The 26,875-nt window shown below is 32.8% G+C and overlaps 3 protein-coding genes across 11 annotated transcripts; 2 read left to right on the top strand and 1 right to left on the bottom strand.

The window, feature by feature from the left end:
* Positions 1–234: 234 nt before the first annotated feature.
* LOC130636875 (52 kDa repressor of the inhibitor of the protein kinase-like) lies at positions 235–3,129 on the bottom strand. The gene is made up of 3 exons (XM_057446724.1): positions 3,077–3,129; positions 1,587–2,639; positions 235–1,540 (listed from the first exon to the last, which is right to left on the bottom strand). Exons 1-3 carry the CDS (start codon positions 3,127–3,129, stop codon positions 235–237), a joined length of 2,412 nt encoding a protein of 803 aa, XP_057302707.1.
* A 6,456-nt stretch (positions 3,130–9,585) lies between these two features.
* LOC130635947 (uncharacterized) lies at positions 9,586–26,595 on the top strand. 9 transcript variants are annotated; one of them, XM_057445486.1, is made up of 11 exons: positions 9,586–9,731; positions 14,684–14,758; positions 21,325–21,360; positions 22,056–22,129; positions 22,585–22,743; positions 23,836–24,114; positions 24,456–24,728; positions 24,825–24,932; positions 25,215–25,239; positions 25,892–25,937; positions 26,343–26,595. In XM_057445486.1, exons 3-11 carry the CDS (start codon positions 21,341–21,343, stop codon positions 26,391–26,393), a joined length of 1,035 nt encoding a protein of 344 aa, XP_057301469.1. In that variant the 5' UTR covers positions 9,586–9,731; positions 14,684–14,758; positions 21,325–21,340; the 3' UTR covers positions 26,394–26,595. The 9 variants fall into 9 exon arrangements, with proteins under 9 accessions (XP_057301469.1, XP_057301463.1, XP_057301465.1 ...); XM_057445480.1 differs by having other exon boundaries at positions 22,378–22,743; XM_057445482.1 differs by lacking the exons at positions 9,586–9,731; positions 14,684–14,758 and adding an exon at positions 19,196–19,303 and having other exon boundaries at positions 22,378–22,743.
* LOC130636874 (uncharacterized) lies at positions 16,933–17,734 on the top strand. The gene is made up of 5 exons (XM_057446723.1): positions 16,933–17,154; positions 17,257–17,266; positions 17,316–17,426; positions 17,470–17,491; positions 17,533–17,734. Exons 1-5 carry the CDS (start codon positions 16,933–16,935, stop codon positions 17,732–17,734), a joined length of 567 nt encoding a protein of 188 aa, XP_057302706.1.
* Positions 26,596–26,875: the final 280 nt, after the last annotated feature.

The raw sequence follows: 26,875 nt of genomic DNA, 5'->3' as shown, positions 1-26,875 counted from the left end.
AGGAATTGATATAAAAATAGAAAGTTATTAAAGCCCCTGACAGGGGGCTCCTAGAACAGGTACTATCAGCCGGAGCAAGCTGAACCTGCAGAAAGATAACGACACAACGTAAACAAGAGGAAAGGGAATTTATTTTATATAAATGATTACTATTTTTTTCAATTAGGAGTGGGTAAGATTTAATTATTTATTTATTTTGTCATTAATTTGTTCTAGATTGTATAGTGGAAAAATTTATATTAATTCAAGTCTTCTTTTATCTTTAGCAAATTTATTTAAAACTTTATCAACATCTGGCACTATTTCTTTGTGAATATACATAAGCGCTAGCCCGTTGAGGCGTTCAGATACCATAGTAGTGCGAGTATAATTTTTAAGTTTTCTCATAGCAGAGAAAGAGCGTTCACATTCACATGTGGTGACAGGAATAGTGGCTAAAATTCTTAGGGCCACATGCAAATTAACAAAGACATTTAGATTAATAGACTTCAACGTTTGAGCAATAGTTTGGGGTCTATTTCCTTTAAAATCAATCCAATACTTCTCCCAAATTTCTAATTCAGCATTAAGCCCAAGTATATTTGGAAGGTCATTTTCATAGAAAGAGACAAAAGACTTGAATTTCTCCTTCCAGTTTGTTTTACCTCCAGAAATCAAAGAAACCATTTTTGCTGGAACAATGCATAGGCCATTATAAGCATTTAGAGAAAACGGTTGAAAACGATTCTTCATTTCACTATTTAAATGGTCTAAAAGAGGATTAGTAACTGATATTTTATAGTAATCAGAAGTTGAAAAAGAAGGATGATTATCTCTTGTGGTTTGCCTTCCAACAGTCCTCTTCTTCTCCTCCACAATTCCTACTTTTTCACAAAGAGAAAGAGCCTCCTCATACCACCTATCATGAAAATGTTCCACATTATTTCTGGTTTGAAGGAGAACATTTTTTAATGTTTGAATAAGCTCTATGCTGTCCATAACATCAATTGTTCTATTTTGTAGTAATTGAGTAACTGGAAGTGTTATGTCAAATACGTTCCTTGTGATCACCAGAGTGACAAGAAATTCAAAATTAGCTATTTGGTGAAAAAAACCAACAGCTTGTTTTGATGTGTCATAATTGAACTGTCGATTTAAGTTTAATTTCATCTCTTCCAAAGTAATATAAATAGGCACATATAACTCTTGAAAGAGATCTAAACCAGTAATTCGTTCAACCCACCGAGTACGGCAAACATCCTTTAATTTAGTTTTTTTAGAAGTCGGACTATATTTATCTATGTTAATCATAAGGGATTGCTGTCTTTTTTGAGAATAGTAAAAGAAATAGGAAATGTGTTTTATTTTAGCCATCACATGGGCAACTAAGCTGATTGTACAAGATTTTCCAACTGCTAAATTTAAACGATGACTGTTGCAATGAACATATATAGCCTTTTTATTTAAATTAAGAATATGGACAGAAAGTCCATTCTTATACCCAGCAACAGCACCTGCACCATCATATGCTTGACCCCGACAGTTCTTAATATTTACAGTTCTTAATATTTAAAGTCAGGTTATGAAGTGACTTTAAGAGAACAGACTTCAAGTCTTTACCTGCCAGCCCCTCATCACAATGAATATATTGAACAAACTCCTCACGTATATTCAAATTACTGTCAACAAAACGTAAAACTAAGGACATTTGCTCTTTATTAGATAAATCAGCAGCTTCGTCTGCCAGAATAGAAAAGAAAGTGTTTGATTTTACTTCTTGGATTATTTCATCCAAAATTACAGATCCACAACAGTTGGTTAATTCATTCTGGGTAGTTTTAGAAATGTATGTAGCATTTTTGGGACAAGTTTTAAGATGGTCAGCAAGAGCTGTATCTCCACCTTGTACTCTAAAATTCAAAAGTTCAACAAAATTTCCTACCCGACCACCAAAAAATTCTTCTAATTCACCATGATATTGTGAGTCATCACGGTGACCTCTTAAAGCATGCCCTTGTCTACCAGAGTAAATAATGGCCTGAACAATTGGTATCAATTTCTTTCTGTTCTCAGTAATTTTCTTCTCATGGTTAGCATCAAGAAGCACATCAATCGGCTGAGAATTACCAAAATAGTTAGCCATAAAACTAGTAAACGTAGCAGATGTGTAAGCATGAAGGCCAGTACTTGACTCATGTTTCACAAAGTTGGCACAAGCATCAGGCCAGTACTTAAAAGTTTCAGAAAACAGTTTTTTAATTTTACTTAATTTGGAAGAAAACTTGTGTCCAAACAAAACACATGGCAGACAATAAGCTCCATCAGCCTTGGGTGAATAACATAACCAGGAAAACTTTGTTAACCACTCAAAACGAAAAGACCTATTTGTTTTCGGAAATTTATAAGAATGATCAGGTTTATAAACATTTTGGATAAGTTCATGAACTTTTAATGGATCATCCTTTATTTGAAAAACTTTATCTGTGTAATCTGAGACATCAAAATAAGTTTGAGGATAGTTTAAAGATGAACACAGAGGATGACTAGTAGTTGTGTCTGGTGCATTGGACAATGCACTATCACAAACAACAGTATCTGAAGAAACATCAACAACAGTGAACAGAGTTATATTGATTCCATCATTGTTAATATTTTTTTTTCTTAAGTTCACCAAATTTAGTTGTGTTATACAAAAAAAAATTAATTAAAAAACGTATTGTTGTCTGTAAAATTACACGTCATAGGCTAATTGTTTTTCATTCCTTGCTTGACGTCTTAAAATTAAAGCTTCTAAGTAGAGGTTATTTATATAACAGACAAAAGACGTCTGTTTTGTTTTTACTCATAAACTGAGTGGAAAGTACTTATATAGCAGGAGAACGATGTTGTTGTTTTTTTGGCACTGTGCCAATAACATTTTTTAACTTATTTTATACATATTTTTTAACGGGTCATTCTTGAACTTTTGTTTTCAAGAGTAATACTTGTCACAATATCGTACAAGGATTCAAAAGTTTTCTCAACTTTTTATCCCAGTTTCTTATTAATTTCGTAATCATGCTTAAACGTTGTATCTGTGATATTAATGTAAACTAACTTCGAGTGACTGTGTGTCGATTTCTGCAATCTTCCACAAATTTTTAAATTCATGTGGTGGGTACGTGTTAAATTTATCTGGCTTGTTGCGCCTCTTCGTACACGTAGGAATTGACAACATCAAGTATATTGTCTTATAGTCTTTAATGTATATTTTTTATCCTTGCTTCGTAATTCATAAGCATATCTAAAACTATTTGTTTAAAACATTTACTCAGCGAACAAAAAGTTAGCTCCTAAATAAAAATATGGGCCATCGAGGCAATCCTATTATCATTGTTGTTGCTGCATTTGCAGCGAAGATCATTTATCTATGTCTATATAATGTTTATCTTTATGGCACTGTTGAAAGCTTTTTGTGGTAAAGTTTGTTGTCAGACACAATCTGAAAAGTTAAAAAATTTCAACCTTTTAGATTTTGTCTTAAGAAAATTAACCAATGACGTTTGCTGCATTAAATATTATTGATTCGAAAACTCGTATGATTTTGAAAGCACGATAGAAAAGAAATATCTTTCAAGAAATTGAAATGTCAAAAACGGAACTTTTTTTTAATCTGTACAAAGACCGGGATTAGAAAGCAAAGGAATTTATATATATTTATATAAATTCAAAATCTTTTTTTTTTGGTGTTTTCCTTCTTAGTAAAACAGCTATCAGCAGCAGCAGTACGCCTTCTCGCGTAAGAAACCATCTGATACAAATGTAAACGCAAGAATCTGATATGAATAATTAATCAGAAAACTCTTCAGACAAAATCTGATAATCTAAACGCTGCTTTACATTTTTCCAAAAGTCTCTTAAGTGAGCCTGCCCAGAAACTCAAACCCGTTTAGATGTAATACGAATAACCATTATTTGAAATTATTTCGACATCCCACTTACATCGCTTTTACTGAAATGAGACTGTATTATCGCCTTCACTTTGCCACATTTATGACTGCAGGCCCTGGCACACTTAAATAGTCTACAAAACAGCTATCGGTTTTTGACTTGCACGAAAGCCGGTGTCACCGGAATTTTTAACTCCCGTAAATAAGGACTCCCCAGTCACAATAAACTAGTTTATAATGACCCCCAGTAAAGATAAACTAGTTAATAATAACTCCCCAGTCCTAATAAACTAGTGATTTGTTACCTCCTAGAGTCAACATTTCCTAGGAAATAATAACTCCACCAGTTTATTTTGACTCCCTTATATTTTTTTTTTGATTGAACGGTAGAAAGTCGGTTCAGTTACTAAATGTTATATGACCAAAATTTTGTCAGACTTTTTTGTACCCGACCAAGTCTTTTCCCGAAATTTTTGCTTTAACTAAAAAATTTGTGAGCAAACTTTTTTTGCATTTTTTGACGTAAATTTGTGCTTCGAACAGAAAATAAAAAAAAAGGAGATTTTGAGTGATTTCAAAAATCTAGTCGGAAAGAATTTACCAATTTCAAAGTTAATCAGCGGAAAGTGACAAAGCTTGCTGTAAAAAGGCATGACTACAGAATGCGAATTACAGTAGATAAACATTTTTTTTCAAATTCCTAGCAAAGTTACAAATTAATAAATATAGGAAAGAATCAAGACACTGTACCCGTAAAGTAAAGATAAGGTGTGTTTTATTTATAAATCCTAAAAAACCTCTTGAAAAAATCTCTTGGTAATTTGTGATGTCTTGTATGAAAGAGTTGTTTAGTGTGTATTTTTAGTACAAAAGTAATATGAGAAAAATCCTTCAGTTTGCTTACTGTCAATGACATGAAAAAAGCTCTTTTCTGATAAATAAAAGAGATCAAAAAATGTTGTAGAATACAAAAGCATGAAAACTTCAGACCTCCTCATAGAAATAGAAACTAAAATAACGTCAAAAAGGGTTAAGCCTAAGAAAAAAGTTTTTTTTTTTTGTACCTTTCAAGACTCACTTAGTATGCACCTAAATAAATACTAAAGTTAACAAAAAAAATGCTCGAAAAAGGAGTGTTTATTAACTAGGGGAGTCATTATTTACTAGGTTATTTCTATTCTAGGGGATTATTTTCTAGTTTATTTTGACCCCGGAGTCATCTTTCACAGTGAGTTAAGATAATCTGCTACACCGGGTAGACGGTGCAGTAGCTTATAAGAACTGATAAAATACACTTAATGTACACATTACGAACACAGGACCCACATTCTTTCCACATTCAACTCTTGGTAGGATTATCCTTAGAACTTGAAACTTGAAAGACAACTTTGTTTCATCAAGAAGAATCATTCTGCATCTTTTGGACATGTGGTTATTCCGATTTCACGATTTTTGCAGGCATTTTTTGGCAATTTTTTATGCAATCCATGTAATCCATGTAAAAATTCAACTTTCCACATTCTCTCGTATTAAGTAATACGGACACAAAAGATAGAAAAATAAACTGATGAGTGTGGGAAAATCAGAATATAAAGTTTTCGCCAATTATCAATTTAACAACAATTTAAGTACATTAGAGATTAACTGAAACTAATTAAGGCGTTGGACTAGTCCTGGTGTGCTTGTTGAGTTTCTTTTTTGGTTTAATCTGACGATTTATTGTTCTTGTTTTCTTCGGATGTTCCGGGACAAATATCAATTATTTTTAGTTGAATGATTAGGGAAATTGTTAGCAGTTTCTGTGTGTATATTAAGAAAATTAATATCATTTTCCATTGTCGACGTAATTTAATATTTTAAAATACAAATTAAAAATGAATTAATATGTCTCAAATTTCCAGGAAATCTTTTGTTCATATCATAATATAAAAAAAATGTTTTCATCAGTTTGCACTTTTAGTTGTGGTCACTACCAGTTTTTAATCCTTACCAGGTTTTTTCCTTTATTGATGGGACGTATCTACTCACCCAATTTATTTTTTTCGGGTAGCTACAACTTTCTTCGACGTGTTAGTCCTGCGTCCTATAGGCATTGTTGCTAGAACTTAATGTTATCTAAAAAGATAAAACACTCCATCTGCTCGTAAAGAGATTAATTACACCTTTTAATCTCGACGGTTAGTTCGTCTAGAAAAAATCAGCAAAGTTACATAAAATTTGTCAGGTTAGGACCCCGTTTGAGCAGGAGCGAGTGCATCCACGTGCCCTTCTAATGCTTTGATGATTCTGGATTATACGCCTGCTGGAATAACCTTTTGAGATCAAATAGAGAAATAAATATTAGTATCATGTCAAAAGCATCACAACAATGCAACGAGATTCGATAACAGCCTATTTCGTGGTACTCATTCGTCATCGCTAGTACATATCTGCAGAAATCTCATAAAATGCTGGCTTCTACTCAGTCCTCCCAACGAAGGCAAGTTGGCAATTTTTTTTAAGTAGTTTTCATCAACTGGTATTGAATAATCTCGTTATTCAGTGCACCTGAACTATAAACTTTGTGCAAAAAAAACCACTGTCATTTCATAACGAGAAATTTTACAGGGCTACTAATTTACAAAAATTTGCCCCTAAGACCCAACCATTGTGCCCCCCCCCCCCCCCCTGAATGTATAACTCTAGGATTAGACGCTCCATTGGGAGAAAAAAGATAAAAGTATATTAACAACAGAACAGAATATAACTATCAAGGTCTTACAATTTTACTATCAGCTCTATGTACAATATGTCTGTAGGTATATACATTCCCCAATTGATTTTAAAAATTTATACAACTAAGCATTGTTAAAGAAAGACACTGAATACAGAATATATACTGACTAAAACGCCAGAAATAATAAAATATTGCTAATAAAACACATTCAATTAGAGAAGTCTGTATTCTAGATGCGTCGCTTATTTTCAACTTAAATTCGCAAAAACACCAAACGAGCGATTTAAATTTCCTTTTTTGTATTGAGATCTTCTTGTTAGACTTAAGTCAACCCCTACATTTCCATACCTTGCCTTACTCTTAAAAAATAAAGGTCAGAGTGTAATAAAAATGCTGCTAGCAAAATCAATATGTTTTCGACAAGGTTGTCAGTAGCAAGTGATTCTCAGTCTAGCAAAAGTGCTAGTCATGAAATTTGGGTACATAGTTTTCTTCCACAATTTTTCTCAGCTTTATCAAGTGAAATTTATGCAGCAAAAGATCATGGTCGTTTTTCATATAAAGCAACACGTCATCCTTGACTAGCTCCTTTAATAATTTACCATCGACATTCTCCTGGAAGAAAAACAAACCAATTTCCTTCATCTTTGTGCCAATTAAGAACATAGTCAGGTCTTTTACCGACATATCTAAAGCATTTTTATTTTGTCTTGATAGCTCCAAACTGGTTTCTGAGAAGCATATCTCGTTTAAACAATCTTCATAATCCTCATCATTTCTTTTCGTCGGTCTCCAACCATTGATGTAACTGTAAAGTTTTCTTGCCTCAAAGCACGTGAGATCTAGTTCTTGTAAGTTACTTTCATCCAACTCAACAAGTAGGCCGCCATCAATGCCATTTTCCTCAAACTTTTCCTTTCGATGGGACAGTTTGTTAAGGTCTAATATACTCAACACTTTCTCAACGGAAAATCTTCGAATTACCGAACGACTGGTCTCTTTTTTCAGATCTACGTTAGGTTTGGTTTTTACCTGCTGCAAAATCTCTGGTACAAAAGGGTAACTGTATTCAAAAACTGATTCATCATCATTAGAGTTAAATGAATCAAAGGAGTCAAAGGAATCATCAGAATTACTTCGTCCAGCAACCACTGGTCGTTCCATATCTTCATATTTGGTTGTTGTCAAGCACTGGCCCATTTCAAGTCTGGTATCCACGCTTTCGTATTTTTTTTCATCCGCAGTAACATTGCCATCAACAAGCATGGACGTGGCAAGCATGGACGAATCTGTTTCGCTACTACTGTCTCCTTGTCTATTCGATTCTTGCAATATTGCGGCATCTATTTGATGGACTGCGGTACTAGCCTGATATTCGTGCTTCAGTTGCCTTCTTGAAGACTTATTCCATCCATACGTTTTCCGGTTAACGTCTATTCTCACAGTATTGACATACTCAACATTTTTAAGAAAAAGGTTGTCGCCGTAAATGCTATTTTTCTTTGTTAAACTTGTCAAGTTTTTACGTTTGGTGCTTCTGTGTATTTCCCGGAAGAGCGTGTCACATTCTTCATCAGTGTCCACCCCATCATCTCTATTGTAAATAGTATCTTGACCGACAGACCTGCGCATGGATTCTCTAGACAACGGTGAAGTGGATAATAGTGGATCAGTTGAATTGGAGTTTTCATCAGATGGGGCAGTTGCTATGGGTTGACTTGTACGACGTACGGGCGACACTTCTGTTCTTTCCCTCCGATTTCTTCGAAAATTTTCCATTCTTTCATACTCGCAGGTGATTTGAAAGCTTTCTCCTGTGTGCACGAAATTATCCAAATGCTTTCTTTTGATACATTGCAACTCTGTGTCGTTTAAAACGTCAATAAATGGTTCATCGCCTAAAATCTCAATATTGACAGCTTTTTTGGCAGGAAAAATAAAAATTTCGTACTTTCCTATGGCATTTTGTTTGCAAGATATCACTGTTTCAAATTCTGTTTTATCAAAAGCAAACATAAGTTGGCTGGGCGCATGCGTTTCACGGTTGTTCAATTTGATTAAAAATGGATATTCTTCTGCATCTAGTATGTCTTGCAATAATCGCTTGACGGTAAGATGGGGAGAGCCGCATTTCATAAAATTTCCTTCCAAACAAAATGGAAGGCTATAGCGTTCTTGACAGTAGAAACAAGTCACAGTCAACTTCTCGTTCTTTCGAAACGAATTTCTGAAATTACGATCCGCCAGCTGCATGATTTGACCAACTTGAAAAGCATTTGTTTTGTACGTAAACCTTTTTGTTACAACTATCCATTTCAAATCAAATCTTTTCCTTCCTAGCACGACATCTCCTACTGTCCGAAAAACGTTTCTTTCGTACACTGGGGCATAGGAAACCTGATTCTGGTACTCTAGAGGTACATAGACGCCTTCACCGTCATGTGTCGCGCAAGTCAACTTTTCAGTTTTATAACAATTCTGCAGAGTTAATTTATATTTTCGTAGTCTAGGTACGTCGTTCGGAATAAGAGAATCTTTGAAGATCGATGTTTTTATAGTGATTGGGTATCGATATTCGCTTATACTTTGCGGAATAACATCGTTTGGTAACACATTTTCTTCTCTAGCTTCTGCCATTTTATAAAATCTTTTTTTTAAAGTGTTATAGTAAAGGCTGTTTTGGTAACCTTTAGAACTTTCCCTTTCTTGGAATAAAAACTGAAAGTTGAGGTCAGAATGATACGTTTCAAGCTTGTGACGACTTTCTAATTCATTGCTGTTTTCTTTCATCAAATAAACATCATATGAAACCATTAAAGCGTAAGAAATAGACAAGAAGCTGCTATAGTTACATCTAGAATATGCAAAGCACATGATTAAAAAACTTGCGCCAAGAGATTATAATTAGTTGCACTTTCTGCTCTATTATAAACAATCTATATTGACATTATAGTATTATCGTATCAACATTCCCTTTTTTTAGTACTGTTGTTTTTTTTAAACGAAAGTAGGACAAGGAATAATATAAAGTCTGGATTTCACAACTCCCAAACGTTTGGGCGGAATACCCATCTAAGTGAACTGCTACTACAGAATTTTTTTCACCGGTAAGTGCTTGATATATTTTGTAAAAACTGTTAATGAAATTTTTCTTTTTTACGTTACCCTTTAATAAATGCGCACTGATGGACTAAATTCTGAAAACCTAAATTTAAGTTTCCACAATTGGCAGGGCAAAAGGGACATTTTTTAAATATCTTCGTTGAAACACCTGGAAAATGCATTCCTGGCTTAATTTTGAAAGGCAACCGTCCATTGGTTTGCACCGTCTGGCAATTTGGGACGCTCTGAAATGACATATACATAAGTATCACTGAGTGATGCAGTTTGTTTCAATACCAGGAGTCAAACAATACAGAGAAAACGAAACTCAATACCTTTTGTTCGCTAGCATGCTTGGATAGGAACCAGTTCCATGACCTTGTATGCATTACTCATGATTTATGAGTACATTTGTTCTCTTTTTCCGTCTGTTCCCCTTCTTTCTTTCTTTAAACCAAGCAGAATTGTTAGTGAGAACAACTTTTTTTATATTTTGCTACCTTTTATCACTTCAAACAAAAAACATGTCCTACAAAAACAACAACTTTGTTTTTCAGGACAGGAAAGTCGTGTTGGAATCAATAAAATTTGAGTTTTTGTTCTAAATACTGAATTAAATTCTCCACAAAATTTGAGAAAGTATCTAAATCCTGAAAAATGTTATGCTGTTTTTTATCGTTAATTGGTCCGAAAACGAAGATAGCTACGTTTTAATACAGAAGACGTCAAAAATGAGGCGAAAAATATCGTTGCAACAGTTGTTATGGACTTAGCACCAAATTTTACAGAATTGAAAGTTTATTGTTTCTGTTTGCTGTCCCAGAAATTGTTAAGCCTGCAACTGAGAGATATCGGCTATTACATAAAGAAAATGAAACATTTTTTTTAAAATGCAAAAAGAAACGGTTTTCAAGAACTAAATCTTTTTCACAGAGAGAAACTTCATGCTTCAAGGTTTGTGTATGCTTCTAAATGTTATTTACCATGTGCAGTTCCCTGAAGGAGACTGTGTTTTGAAAAAGTGTTTGTTAAATAATAAGGCAAATCACATTACCTACGTTGAAGAACATATTTCAATACATTTTTTATACAAACAAGAAAAAATAAACAACAACTAAAATATATTAGCTGCTCGTTGCTTTCGAAAAACCCAACAAAGTTTATCAGCTAGCTAGGTACTATAAAAATTTCACCAACTTATCCGTAACACCAAGCGATTAATATATATTTCATGCTTTTCTTCACTACAATTATGCAAGAAACATGCATTTCGTTTGGTTTTAAAGGTTAGCAACAGTTAAAAACAAGAAACCCGCAAGCTGATAGCATAATACGTGCTTCGAAATTATACGTACTATTACGACCTTGAAAAATTCGTGGTCACACCTGCTGAACTAAAAAAACGGATACTTCTCTCGTTAAAACAACTGAATCTCAAAATACTGCTGCAAGGTGCATGTGCACCACTAAAAAAAACTGATAACTGCATTTGCACCCTTGTGGTTGGTATTATGAAGCTTCACACAAAGCATACTAAATTATGCTGAAATATACATAGTGCTGCATGGCTGGGTGTAACGAGAGTGTGTTCGTATGCATGCGCATGAAAATATAAAAATAAATCCTTAAACTATTTCTCTTGTTGCGATATTACTTAGAGTTCCGCCATTACTGAAACTCAAAGAAGGGTTGGTACCCCTTTTTTTCTGCTCATTTTACGGAATTATATACCAGGCATTTTACAATATTACGCACAATATTTTGTAGCCTGGAAACTATAACCCTTTGTAAAACATTAAAAATTAAATTTCTATAGCTGGTTTACTTAACGAACAGGTGGAAGACGAAGTTTCTTCAAGTTGTGGTTAGGTAAAACTTTTAAAACATTTTTTTATAGTTCTACATTAAACTTTGCTTTGTGTATTTGCTTAACTTTTATTTATAAGGAAAGTGATTTTAAAGGAAACCTGATTTTAAAAAGGAAAGAAGTTTATGAAAAATCTATGTTTTAAAAAAGTTAAAATAAAGAAAATAAAGAGAAATTGTGCGAAAGTAGTAAAATATTGTCAGCCTTTTTTAGGACTTCTTTTTTAAAAAATCCAGAATGAAATTGTTCTTAATAAAATGCTTTTTAATTGTTCAAAAAATGCGAAACATAGTTGAATGAATGAATGAAAGGAAGGGAAATACTGAAATCCAATATGTTTTTTCAAATTTCAGGAATTGGGATATAATAAGTGTTTGTTTACTCCAAATTTCTCGGAATAAAAGTTTATCAATTTCTTATAAAAACAACAAAATAATTTTTTAGTCTCGATTAACCAATCTTTTCGAATTCTTTAACTTCGTGTTTATTTTGTTGTAGCCATACGCATGTTTTGGTTTTCTTCGCCATATTGTGTATTGAACTCTTAAACCATGAGCCATTGCGTTAAATTTGGATTCATGAAGTAAATACTTATGATGTCTGAGGTTGTAAATTAATCATTAGTTTCTCTGTGCATTATTAATTAAAAAGGCATGAGTACTGAATGCGATTATATAGATAATCTATTCACCCACGATGTTGATTGCATTTTGTCTTTCAACAAAAAATCTTTGCTTGATAACTTAGCTTTCACTACTAAGAAAGCTTAAACGTAAACGACTGTTTTAAAAGCAAACCCTGGTTTCAAATCAACCTCGTCCCCAGTGTTTTTTTGCCTTTTTGACATCGAGGGGAGCGGCGTCAAGTAAACGCTAGCGGCTTTGGCATAGGCAACAAACCCTGGGGACGAGGATGGGATTCAAATCAACTAATAAGCACAAATTACTTTCTCAAGGCAAACCATGACTAATAAACAAAGGCCAGCGCAGCCACATGTTCCTTAGAAATATTTTATATTTGTCTTTGAATACATTATAAGGTTTCCAAATATTGACCATGTGGTCAAAAAACAATAGTAACCAATAAAGAACGCGGGAATTGACTGCTAAGAATTCGTTTGTGAAGCAACATAATATTCCCACCTTATTCATCCGATGTCCCGGTGTTAAGAAAAATCACGCTGGTGTCTTTTATCAAAAAGTTTTGTCTTTTGATTTAATAAGATCGTTTATCTTTCAACAATATGACGTCAAGGGAAAAAACCTTGCTAAATTTAGATTTGTTCTACTTCTTGGAAAATAGAATGACAGCACTTAAACTAAACGTAATTTGTATATTTTCATTCGTCAAAATAGTTCCCATACTTCATTGATATTCATTGGCTAGTCGCCAATTTTTATAAATTTCTTCTCGCAAAACCAATCTCTTGCCCAGGGCTCTTTTTACGCCTAAATGCGTGTGTAGGTAAAGCAAATTAACTTACGCCAAAACTTTCGTTTTTAGTTATTCCTATTAATGCTGGGCATTTTGCATCACCAAATGTCTTGGGGTAGTCTCTCTTGAAATTGGGTAATGAGACCTATCATCAAATTAAGATGGGAAAAATTACGCTGGGTCTCAAATGATTTTTCTGCAGTCAGAATAATGACCGCGATTTTTGATTGGTTAATTCTATTTTTCTTTGCTCACGTGGTCAATATCAGGAAATCCTTTGTTTTAAGCGCGAATGGCCTCACTCACCAGAACAAATGTAATAAATTGTTGTATTATTTAAGAGGATAAGATGTGTCTTCGCCGACTTTGTTTTAATTGGTTGATTGTAATTCGGGGTTTACTATGAGTTTTATGAATTTTTATATGAATTTTAGGGATTTGCTCTGACATTTGTTTTGTCAACTAAGTTTGATATCCTCAAAGAAAGCTTAGTTAACTAGGCTAAACTAGGTAGGAATGCAGTATAGTTTAATATTTTTTCGGATTATTTTTCAAACAACATTCAGCACCGTTATTGCTATAAATTCCAAAATGGGATTTCAAAAACCTTATATTGAAAAATTGCCAAATCTAAAAGTGTTAAAAGTATTAAAACATGTTTGGGAGATAAAAATTTTTTTGAATTACATTCGTTAAACGTTTACCTTTGTTGATCTTTTTTTTTTCTTTACTAAATAAACTTAAAGCTGAATTTACACGAGGCGTAAGAGTTTGGAAATTGTAAAACACAAGAATCTAAATTAATCAAAAAAAGTCTTAATTGCTTTGGTTGTTTATCACAAAGAAATAACACCTTAAGAACTAGAGTTGTAAAATTTAAAACACTTAACGTTTATTGGTGGTAAACAAGGCTCTTTACTTTCTCCTAACTTTACTTTTATTTTATTTCCACACCCACTGAGCACCCTTATTTTAGTTGAGTTTACCAATATAGTACAATTAATCCCCGGTACCTTCAGCGGGAGGGGTCAAAAATTGGTCGAGTTAATAACAAATGTTCGAGTTATCCGAGGTTGGAGTAACGGGAGTGTTTTTTATAACAAAGTATTACCGAATGATCAAGAGACCAAAGAAAATGGTTCGAGATAATATAAGTTCAAGTTATCCAATGTTCAAGTTACCGGGAGCTAACTGTTTAGCATCGGAAAAAGGTCGTCGGAAAGGAATTGCCGGCATTTACATTTTCGTCTTGTGAAGATCCGGCTTTACGATAGTTTTTCCCAGAAGTGTTTTCATGTAGCTACTAGGAATAAAACAAATTTTTTTTAAACTTATGATTTTATTTACACAGCGTTGATAAGTGGAACTTTTGTTGCTTTGATATATAGGGGGAAAAACTTGCAAACCGTTCTCGTGACAACAAAACTATGCGTTGTTTCGTTGTGACGTGCTTATTGCTAGACAGAGAGTAATTAAAAACCACAAAGTAGTTTTATTTTCATATTGTGATTCCCTTATGGTCTCGATCTCATAGATTTATGATCTATGATATGGTTTAATTTCTTGAACGTCTTATCTTGGTATAAATTGTTCGTATTTTTTTGACAAAAAAGTCAGCTTGTTTTAAAAACATTTACTTAAATAGATGTTGTTTAGGTAAATAAAAAATAAAAAATAAAACGACGAGGAAGAGTCGACAGATTCATCTAATGAATGAGCAACAGTATAAAGGTATGAATAAATAATGTCAGTATTTGTCTACACGTTCGTGATATAAATGCTTTGATAACTTGTATTGTATGTTTTCTTAATTGGGTTCTCTCAAGCATTGTTCTGTGGGGTTATTAAATATTAATTTTACATAGGCTAATGCGCATGCGTGAAAATAAATATATAAATTATATCTTACATAAAAGAACATGATTCACCCTTTATTAAATATAATATATAAGGTGGAAGTTCTCATTGTGCTGATATCAGCAGTATGGATTTCTCGCTAAACAATTGTTATACTCTTGTGAACTGATAGCAAAAGTTAGAAATTAAAAAATGGCGGCATCAGTTAACAAAACATGCCAAGACAGTGAAAACAAATTAAATAAATAAAAATATTCGTGGTAAATAAAGTTTTTGTAAAAAAAAGTTAGTAGCTATATGCACAGGGTACACATCATGTCTCTAGTTACTTTATGAAGTTACGCTATAACAGGGCGCCAAAATGTAGATATTTTAAAGTTAAGACGATGTCTTTTAAAATATTGAATGCTTATTCACTGTCTAACATGGAAGTAGGCAACTCCCGTGTCTACAATTTTAAAAGGGGATCCTTGTGAGTTTCTTGTTGTTGTGGGTAACGTGCATTTTGTGGTAAAGAATGCTTTGAACATTTCCCGGAAAAATATACTTTTATGTGATCTGTATCACAAATATAACAAACTCATTTATTTTATTTCTTGCCAATCTAATTGGAGTGAAATAGATCCAACCATGATAGGTCTATTTAAACTCAAATATGACCCTTTATTTTTGCTACAGTGTTGACGCCGTGAGGAAAATTACATATCTGAAATATTGGTACACACTTAGGAAAACTAAGTATATTTTTTGGAGATGTTTTTTATGCTCTCTAAAACGTAGCTAGTACCAGATTGTTAAAACTTTGAACAAAAACAATGAACGGTGGCATGAGCTGACATTTTAATAGTGTAGACCACTGTGTACTTCATGACCTTAAAACTACCTAATATGATAAATAAAAGGGCACCTAGTTTCCAGGACCTTTTTCTGATACTTTATGCTCTTGTTAACTAGCTACTTGTAAGTTGTTTTCACAAGGTCCAATAAAATGCTTTCTGCGAAGATTAACTTTCGCGAATATGAATAAAATTCGCGGAATTCGCGATAGTTAATAAACTTAACTTATTATTTATTTTGCATAAACACAATAATGGAAACAAAAATAAATAAAACGAAAATATATTTCAGGATTAAAGTTCTTTCTTTAAAATAAAATGTAACACGTTTTAAGAAAAAAACTTTGACTTGAACAAAAATAAAATATGTTTTGAGTATCATAAAGTAACGAAATTAGAACTATTTGCACACACTACATGTTTCAAAATAAGTAGATTTGTCGTAAATTGCAGATGACAATTGCAGACTCAAGGCGCATGAGAAACTTTCAGTACTAAAATCATGAAATAATTAAGAAACCTACACTGTTAGGCCTTTTGCTTGATTTCTTATAAAAAACGATAAACAAATAGAATTTTGCACACCAAGTGAGTAACACAACCCTTACCCCATTTATTAATTTACTCAATTTATTTGAACTTTGCTGTGTCTACAAGAAGAAAGAAATGTCCTCTTTTAGACTCTCCTCCGTATAGTGTTTTTCGTTATATTTGGTTTACAATTCAGATATTAGTTCGTTATTCGGAATATTAATTTGTTTTTGTAATTCTCGCGTGTGGTTTTAAAATAGAGAGCTTACGGCGATTGAAACTACGGCGTCTGAAAATTTTAGAAGTCTAGTACGATGTAGTCCCCTCATTTAAAAAAAACTGTTAAGGGATCCTAACAAGCCACAACAATATTTCTTAAAACTTTTAAAAATATTATAACATTAAATAAAATCCACATCTTAGTTGTCAAAACATACTCACAACACCATAAAAACAGTTTGTAACCTTTCGCCATGAGACTCTCGTTTAGCAATGGCCGCTTGCATGTTTATGTCTAGGTCCAGCTCTGTTAGCATGTTACGTAATATGATGTGGTCCAGCATGTTACGTAATGTGATGTCCTCTCCAACTTTGCCGATAATACAAAAATACATTTGAAAAAAAAACACGATAGAACATTTTTCTGTATAGTCATAATTACTTCATATATGCATTATCGTGATGGCAGCTGGAATAAAACCTTACCAATTTGAGCCAAAAAGAACAGACGAAGACGATGATTCAAATGAATCGTATTGGGTTAATTATAATATAGAAAATGCAAACGAATTAGTGGAAGAAGAAATGAGGGGAAGGTTGGCGAGATTAAGTCGAGCGGAACAGGAAGACGAAACGTCGTGGTGCAAATGCAATAAATGCAAAAAATGGTTGTCAATAAGGAGTGTTTGTGTTGTCAAGAGATCGATAAAATAAAACCGCTTCTAAACTCTGGTTCGGTTATCTTGTTCTTTTTTTTGTTAATACTACCCTTTTATATATGAATAGTCGAGTATAGGTTAAATGAGCCTGATTCAGCTACCTCATGTTTTCAAATTCTATTTTAGACGTGCAATGCATAACGGATCTTGAGGATTTTCCACTGGTATATCTACAAAAAGCGTGTTGTGGGCAGTACTCGTTAGCCTTAACGATCGAGAAGGTGCCCATATTCCTAGGTTAATAGATATGGGCCCCGAATATGTAAGTTGTCCATACTAGATTTGGTGCCATGTATGCCAATGTTAATATCTATGTATCCATGTACTTATTATTCTGGTTTAGAACTTTCAGATATGCCGCCTATAGGCAATTCACTTGGTTTTTATATGCAAAACTTGGTAGAGGTGTCAGACAAGTTATCCCATCATGCGTGGTTACAGCTATTAGACAAAAGTTTCCTGAGTCTGATGGCAGTTATAGTATCTTCAAAGGGGAAGATAATGAAGACGATATTATAACTTCAGAAATTGATGAAGCGTGGTAATAGAACTATTATTCCTAATATTCGTACTAATTTCTGCGCAGCAACAACAAAAAACTATTTTGCGGGTAATAATACGGAGGTATTTTGTAAATGGCATAAGAACAATAATGAACTATGTATTATAATAAAAAAGGTAAATAAAAAATATCAATGATTCTACAAATTTTTTATCTGGCCCTTAAAGGAAACTTGAAACTTCAAGGATACAGTGTTGTTAAAAGGTCTGTACTTTTCTCTTCTTTCTAACAATTCAGTTTTAGTTGCCTAAGATGCTTGTTGAAGAGACATGAATGCGCGTTTTGTGGAAAAATATATTTCTTTCCCAACATGGCTCGCCCAACGGATTCATGGATCATCCTTTTTTAAAAGTACTCTTTTTCTTCCAAAACCTTTCTGACAACATCTTTTTGTGTTGCCTTGCGAAAAGCAACCTTATTTCTTAAATTATCGTAAGCCGTTGTTGCTTGAGATTGATCAGCGTTATAATTACACATCCTGATTTTGGTTGAGATGTCCATTCAAATCGACAACAACAATTTTTAGCACATATAAGTTGAATTCGAAATTGGCTACCCTGGATCTCAAAAGTACAGGTTTCATCAGGTAAAACATCAGAACCACAACGAGGGCAATGTTGTAACAACTTCCTTAACTGCTTCTCGCATACTCTATCGTCCTGATCCATATCGTGAGATTCATCTTCTGTATCCTCATCATCACTCACGTCTACCCATTCCACTGGATCAAAAGAAGGATCGTTTACCTCATAGTCGACGAACGTTTCAGTACTCGTGTTCAAAAATGAATGATCCGCACCACAGTCAAATTTATCCACCTTACTTTTCACTATTACACCATGACTAACAGTGTCAGTACTTGCAACGTCATTATTTACACTATTATTTTCAATTTCACTATTTACAATTCGATTATTTACATGGTTGCTACATCAACTAATTCTAAACAACTTATACCACTACTATTTCCACTCGCCAAGATCGGTTTTAGAGGAGAGCTATCGCCAATTATTTTCGCCCTGAATGTCTTCAAGTTTTACGAAGTTCTGACTTGACTCGGGACAGAGTAGAATTTAAAATCGGAGCAGCAATCGATCTAATCGGTGACAACAAATCTATTTGATTGACGGATTGACAACCTATACATTTTGTTGTACGTTTCCGAATGCTACGTTGCAGAGTCAATGTGCTAGTTTCCGAATCTTTAATTAACAGCTGCACAATGAACCATGATGTGTTCAAGTTTTGAAAGATTCTTAACTGCAATGAAGATATTTTAAAAAAAACTTTTTAAATTAACACGTGGCTTTTTCAGACATTTGATAGACAAATGCCAAAAGATTGTTTTTTGTGTATGCATGTTTTACTGGTACAAAATTGTTATCGAATGCGAGGAAGACAGCTAAAGTTCAATTTTTATTTTAATTTTCTCGTCTGATGCCCTCACAAATCTGGAACCGAGAATATAACGCGGTCGAGTTTATTCTGCAAATGGTGGCTGTGAGTGCAGCATGTTTTTAAGAATAACAAACACATCAGTAAACTACATACAGTAAGAGCATGTTTTTTGAAAGTCTCTCATTTTTTTTCTTGTTTTAGATTTATTTATATTTTTATGTTAGAATCCCTTCAAGCAAAAAACTTTAAGACCGCCAAAATTTAAATGTAAACAAACGCGATGCCGTATTTGCTGGTTACTGCTGGTTCCTACTTTTAGGAAATGCGAACTTTATAAGCCTAAAATTTTATAAATAACTATGGCATAACCCATTTTATCCCGTTTTATCCCTCGTGTTGTCGGACGCTGCTGCCGCCGCTGCCACTTTAATAACAATATAAATTATTTATTTTTAACTATACAGCGCATAATAGTTGTCGGCGGTCCTGAATTAACCATGTCAACTATATTTCAAAATAAATTATACATACAAACCTATTTTCTTCAAGTTAGAAATTTAACATCCACGTTAACCCTAGCCTAGTTAAATAGGCTTTCTTCTTCGAGTTGATAAAATGAGTTTCTCTCAAACTAACCACCTTAACTACTCCCGGTGGTAAGAAAAATTACGCTGGGTCTCCTGGCTACATTAACCCATAGTGTGAACCAGGCTTTGCTCGAAATAATCTATTTCATATAGTAAACAAAAGGCCTCTTTCCAGCTTCCAGGAATAGTGTGCACCTGTCTATATTTGTCTGGTCGTTTTCTTTGTTATAATAAGTTTTTACGGCTGAATAATTTTGTACTGAAGAAGATTCTAGTAGAAAACACGTTGGTCTGAATTCGTCGTACAGAAAATAGTAGGAGTCAAGAAGTGTTAATAAACTTGTCTGTACATGAATGGTTAAAAAATGGGTGTGGTTTTTTATAGTCAGTGTTATGTTTTGCAACGAATGACAGAAAAATATTGGTAAAATATCTTTCTTAGAGAAACGATGTATTTACATAAATATCTTCTTTCGCTACAACTATGATGGGGAAAACTTGAAGAAAACTGTCATGAGTTGAGACGGCTTGGAAATCACTTAACTTGTTTTCAGGTTGAACCATTCGTGCTGTTTGTGAGATGAGGTTTTTTTAATAGCTATGAGCTTCTCTCATGTAACAAAAAGTGCACAACGAAGTCTAAACTAAACATAATATGATGATTCACAATCAAATCTCTAGTTTCCAGCGAAAAAAAAATATTAAATGGAAAAAGCTGTGTATGTGTATGCCAAAAAATTGAACGAAGCCTTTTTTAGTGAGTTTATTTTAAAAAGAAAAAAATCGGTAAGAAAATGTGTATTTGAAATGAATGAAATCTTTTCCTATCTTACAAAGGAGTCTTTTCACCTGTTCCATATTTTGGAAGTACGACAAACAATTGAATAGTTTGAAAACATTAAAAAAATAAAATTCGAAGATTTCTAACATGCTCGAAATTGTCCTTTCTGTTCTTATATTTCCAGAATTATTCCATTTATTTACTTTATATATTTATCCTTTTGTTTGTCTGAAATGTTCACATGTTTTCTGTATAAAAGAGATTAAACCAACAAATTTATTTCGTGCATATTGTTGCTCTTATTTTTTAGCCATTCCAAGCCTTTGTTTTCTATAAAATTATCAATATATGAAATGATAGAGTACTATATATAGTTCCCCTCTTTGTTTCTTGTTTTCTTGTGCTAGCTTAAAATTATTTTTTTTATTTTGGTAAAATATGATGCCCTTGTCATGTTTACTTTGTCTTTTTTGCTATTCTTTTAAAACTATATATTAAATGTATTATTACAATCTCAGGGATTAGCTACCAAACCATGGCATTATATTAAATGTCTGTTTATGTACCCGTTGCCATGCCTCCTGCGACTTAATATAATTGGGGTATTTTTTCAAAAAAGCCACATGAACATGGCACGGTGGGTATGTATTAACCTGGTGTATAGTTCTTTAAATGAATTCCTATAAATTTTAACTATATTGAAGCCTAAGGGAATTGAAAATTTCAAATTTAATTACAAAGTTACAAAGTCAGGTATGACTTGTAGATGAAATACACCTGCAATTATCTTGTCTCTCTTTTTTCTAGATTGATGTAGCTACATATGGCTGTGTTTAAACGAAGGTAACAATTAACGAACTGTCAATAGTAACTCCTCATAATTCTACTTCCATTAGTCAAACACCTTTATAAGTCGAACTTTTTTTCTCTCCTCTTGAAACATTTTCTCTTTATTTCAAAAAAATGCGTCATGTGTAAGGGGTCTTGAGAGAATTGAATATCATCCCAATAGAACGTGGGTATTCTAAAAAAACAGAGAATCAGACATTCCATTTTACTGCAGACTTGATAATTCCACGCTCGATCAAATGCCCATCATTGTAGCCATCAGTATTGTTGAATTTAGATAATACCATTTCCTGTTGACTATAAATCTTAATTAAAATGTTTGAGTGCATAGATAGTAACCGGAAATGATAAACATGATTGCAAATAGTTGCAATCATGTCTATCATTGCAAATAGTACTACTCTGTATAATTTGTGTGTCACGTCGACGTTCGAATTTAAGCAGGTGAAACAATTTCGCGACTTAAAATATTTTATTTGTAATAAATTACGATTAAGTATGGAAAAAGATACAGCCCAAAATGTTTTACGGTAAGATGATCGAGAAATTAAATGCCCTCACAAAACGTTAAAGATTTTCCATCGCAAATTTGATTACCATGAAAGTTGTAGAAATTAAACAAATGTAAATCACACACAACTTACAAAACACAGATCTATACTAGCAAACTTGTTTACTGTTTTCCTTAGATGTCTCTTTTATCTGGTCGAGGTGACGTACAGTAAATCTTTGGTTATATTGCTGCTCGTCTCAATTACGATTGGTAAGTTGTAAAATACTGTTTTATATACTTGATATGCCCTGCAAATTCACAAGAAAGCATTCAAAGAACTTTATGACATTTTTAGCTGTTGTACAGTGACATCAGAATTATGGTAGATAATGGGCAAGTATTTTATAACGAAAAATACTATTTTAAGCTAGCTACGTGTGAGAGCCCCTTTGATTATTTACGTATATGTCCATTATTTTTTTTCCCAATGTTATTCTTTGATATCGTATATATTTCAGTTGATGGACAAATTGACGTAAGTGATGCTAACAATAAAAACGAAGCTTCGAAAGGAAAGGATTATATTGTTCATTGGAATATCAGCAATGCAGAAAAAATTTTTCTTTTGGAATTGTCCAAAAACAAAACAAATATAAAGTCAAATAATCCTGGTAATTGGAAATCTCTTGAATTATTCACTGTTAACAAAACCTCTATTTCTATAGAAACTTTCATGGAGGGTGATAAAATGTGCTGCATTATGACAGTACATAATGTTTCATATGATGATGATGCAAGTGAATATGTTATGCAAGTGACATATATATTGTACAATCCAATTCGAGAAGAAAAAAAAAACGCTACGTACCGCCTTGATGTTACAGGTATAATGCGTTTTGATCATTTATCCCCATCAAGTTCTTTGAGTGAAAAAGAACACACAAATTTTTATTGAGTATGGGTAAAGACTTCTCATTTTAACTGGTGATTTTTTCTCTCAATAAATCAATAGGATAGCTATTTTGAAGTTATAATGAGGCAGTGGTAACACATAAATAAAACAGTATGAAAATTTAACGTTGTTAGAAAAATATCCGAAAAATTTGTAAATGCAAGCTGACGGGTACAAGATATTTACAATGCACAGTTACGACTCCACTCTTTTATAATGTCAGCACAAAAGTAATATGATCTTATCTTCATATAACTAATTTAGGAGAAAATGACATATATCTTCGAAATTAGGAAAATAAGTAACTGACACAAGATTTACAAGTAATCAACCAATATATAATGACAGAAAAAAGAGAAAATGCTAATTAAATACTTTCGTTATCTTTTCTTATCTCATATTTGATTGATGTTAGTTTGTTAATTTCATTCAAATTGTCACATAACCCCTTTTAAGGAATAACTGTAGCCTAGGGTTTGTAATTCCTGATTTTTTTACGTAATCTACTTGCAGTAACCTAATTTTCATAATCATCGTTGATGATGGCGTTATATTAAATTGATCGAGAGGAGGTGGTCGACTACGCGCTTGTTTTTAAAGAAGGGAATGGAAAAATATAAATTTATCTTTTTCTGGACTATAATGGATAAATTCTTCTCGTATCTATAATTTCGGATTGATCTACATGTTTGCAGTATCTGGATTTTTATTTACCTTGTCAATACAAAAAGTCGATACATGGTAATTAATTGCTTTTTTCGGGCACTAATATTTTTTACCCGCTATTTTTCACTGACCAACTATTTTTACCAAAGTTCTCTCTTCTCACCAATTTTTGATATAAGAGGATACCAAGGTTGGATATTTTCAACCTACATTTTTAGTTGACATTTTTATATTCTTTGCCCCTATCGTGCTCACGCAACTTTTGACTGGGTCACATACACTCTCACCTGTATGGACTTAAATGTTAGTGAAGAGCAATCCTGACCAATAAAAAAGCCAAATAAATTTGATTTTTTAGGAGTTCCTGAATTCTGTGGAACAAAGTTACCAAACGAGATTAACTTAATCAATAAAAATGCTGAAGTTGAGATTTGTGGTCATCCAAAACCTGAAGTAAATTTTTATATACACGAAAGTAAAAGACTTCCTGGTGCGTGTGAATTAACAGAAGGAAGACTTAAGAAGTACAAATGCAAAGTGGAATTAACAGATTTGAAATGTGGAGAAAAGCTGAATTTAAAAATTCGCGGCTATCAAAATATGAAATTGAGTTCGTCATCGATATTAATTGCAAACTGTATGTGCCTTTTTATGACCAAAATTTTTGTTGTAGTTACATTTATTAAGTTCAAACACCACGACCTCTTCGGTGGTACTCCTTATTTTTTTCCTCTAAACATTTTCGATAATAAAGTTAATTAAACTCTTAAAATTTTAGTGTTTTTTGATAAAATTGATTTGAATGTTTCCAAACTCTTGCCCATATGCTTGAAAAAAGATTAAAAAGTAAGAAATCCGCCATTTTAACTATTTTAACAAAAAAAAGACCTTTCCATGCTAACCTTCCATTGATCATTTAAACATTTAGAGAATTAGAGAAGGCAAATCTCAATTGTATTTTACGAGAAATATTTTTAGATACACCAATCGATTTAAAATTTGAAAAAAAAAGTATCGACTGCTACAATCTTTCATGGTCTGTTCACCCTCTTGCAAAACCTTGCGTCAAAGAATATCAGTTGGTAGTAAACCAAATCGATAAAGCTCCGTTAAACACCACAACGAAAACATCGAATTACCTTATTTGCAGCAAATCAATACAATCATGCAAAGTAAGAACATTGTGTAAATCAAACCAAGAAAGTGATTGGGTAACAGCAGCAATAACTGTTGGTATACCCCAGTCGAAAGGTAATACATTGTTTCTCCGATTTCTCTGCCAGTTTCGTTGTATATAAGGAAGAAACTGCACAATAGTAATTGATATTTTACTATTTTTATGTGCAGATAACGCTTCATTCTATTTGATTTTCATTTCTGCCGCTCTGGCAATCTTTGCAATCATTTTACTCATTATTGGCCTTGTATTATTGAAAAAGAAATTGTACAAGAGAAGTAAGTGATTATGAACTTTTATTTTTTTTCCTTGCAGTGAAAACAATACAAATTTCACCAATGTATTTTTGCAAGCTCTATAATGTAAATTTTTTTTAAAATGTTTTTCAAATGTGTGTAAATTCTGGCAAATTCTGTTATAATTTGTTTAATGTTTACCTAAATTTTGTGCAGTAGCAACTTAGCTATTATAAAAACGTTATTATAAAAAATATCGTTTAACCTGGAAGTGTGTAATTTGTATAAACTGATGCTACTAATTATATAATTTTGATTTTCTAGGTTTCAAGAAACCTTCATCACTCGAGTATGTAGTTATAATTCGTTTTGCACTGTTTCCAAATCGTTTTAAGGTGTTTCCATCTACAATATAATAACATTCTCAGGCCCTGTATATATAAAGGACACGGTGGGTGGGGGCGTAACGAGCATCCTACCCCGCTGAAAATCTTATTCACTAAGTGAGCCAATAAATGTACTTTACATTATAGTAATGAAGGACTGCCTTGAAAATCGTAAAACATCACAGTAACAGTAGAGCAGAGTACTGTGAGAAAAATTAAACAATAACGGAAACATAAGTTAGATTGAGAGATCAATAGCCGACACTTAGACGAAACAAAATGATTAAAAAGAGTAACCAACCATGGAATTTACCCCTTGTAAAAGAATGTAAAGTCCCCCAAGAATCCCACGAAATTATGCTCCTAACAGTAGCGATATGATTAAATAATTTCGTCATTTCCTTGATGTGTTTTTACTAGTTTTTCTAATCCCTTTAGGTACTTTAGATATTTTAGACTAAATTTGACGCGGGTTATTGCTTCCATTGCGTGCCATTGAGGATTGTGATAAGATTTTCATCCGAGATCAAACCATCTATGGTTACACTTTTTATATCGTTTGTTTTTCACTTAACTCTTTCTAGTGTTAATTTTTGTGTTACTGGTTCTCTTTAGAGGTTTGACAAGGCGGCATGAGGAAGAGGGTCCAAAAGCATACCCGGTAAATATGTGGCTCGTTTTCATGTTGTATGTTTCGCAATTAGCTGTAAATATAACAAACTCGTTTTCTTTGGAAAAACTGTAATTTTGTGAACAAATAAAAACAAAATAACCTCAATAATCTCGATCTCAGTCAATCTCAATTTTGGTTAAACTTAATCTGTTTCAGTCAATCTAAATAAACCTCAATATTAATATTAATCAAAATTTTGAACTTTCTTGAAAAATGCTATTTATTTTAATATTGTTTGTAACTTTCTGTATAATTGACACCGATTAGCCGTGTTTCTGACGTAATTTGCATAGAATTGCAATAAAGAATATTTCTATTCTTCCTATAACAAAACGGTGGCACATGACACAAAACGGTTGTGTAAATTTAAATGTATTCTCTTTTTACTTTTAGAATCACTACGAAGAGACAATGTTTTTTGCAAAACATCCGCAGCCAGTTTAACACCTTCAAAAAAATTAGATCAAACCTCTCCAAAGTTTGTTGCGTAATTTCCACTTTAGGGAGGTTACAATGTATTGTCCAGCCTATTTAGAGAAAAAAAATATTGTAAGTTTTAGAAATATAGCTACTAATATAACAACACTTTCCAGTATTCTAACTTCGTGTAAAAATTGTTGAAAATAAAAATTTGTTTTAATGGTCAGTAATTCACATACATTTTCAGGACATCCCCATCACAAAAATTAAAGTAGGTCATAATTTTCTTCGTCACCTAGAAAAATCTCATCGTTTTTTGTGTATTTTTAAAAAATTCTTGTTTACATTTTCCAATCACTAGTTGATGTAGAAGTAAAAAAAGACCCAAAAGAAATATAGACTACAGTTCTTAAATGAGTATTCTAATATATACTTCGTAAGAGTAAATTTTCGTCGAACATAATTTTTGTTATTTTCGAAAAATAATGTCCTGGCCTGGTGGAAGG

Source organism: Hydractinia symbiolongicarpus, chromosome 3 (assembly GCF_029227915.1).
Source record: "Hydractinia symbiolongicarpus strain clone_291-10 chromosome 3, HSymV2.1, whole genome shotgun sequence".
NCBI lineage: Eukaryota > Metazoa > Cnidaria > Hydrozoa > Anthoathecata > Hydractiniidae > Hydractinia > Hydractinia symbiolongicarpus.
The sequence above is the reverse complement of the archived record's forward strand: the minus strand, read 5'-3'. Positions and strand labels throughout refer to the sequence as shown.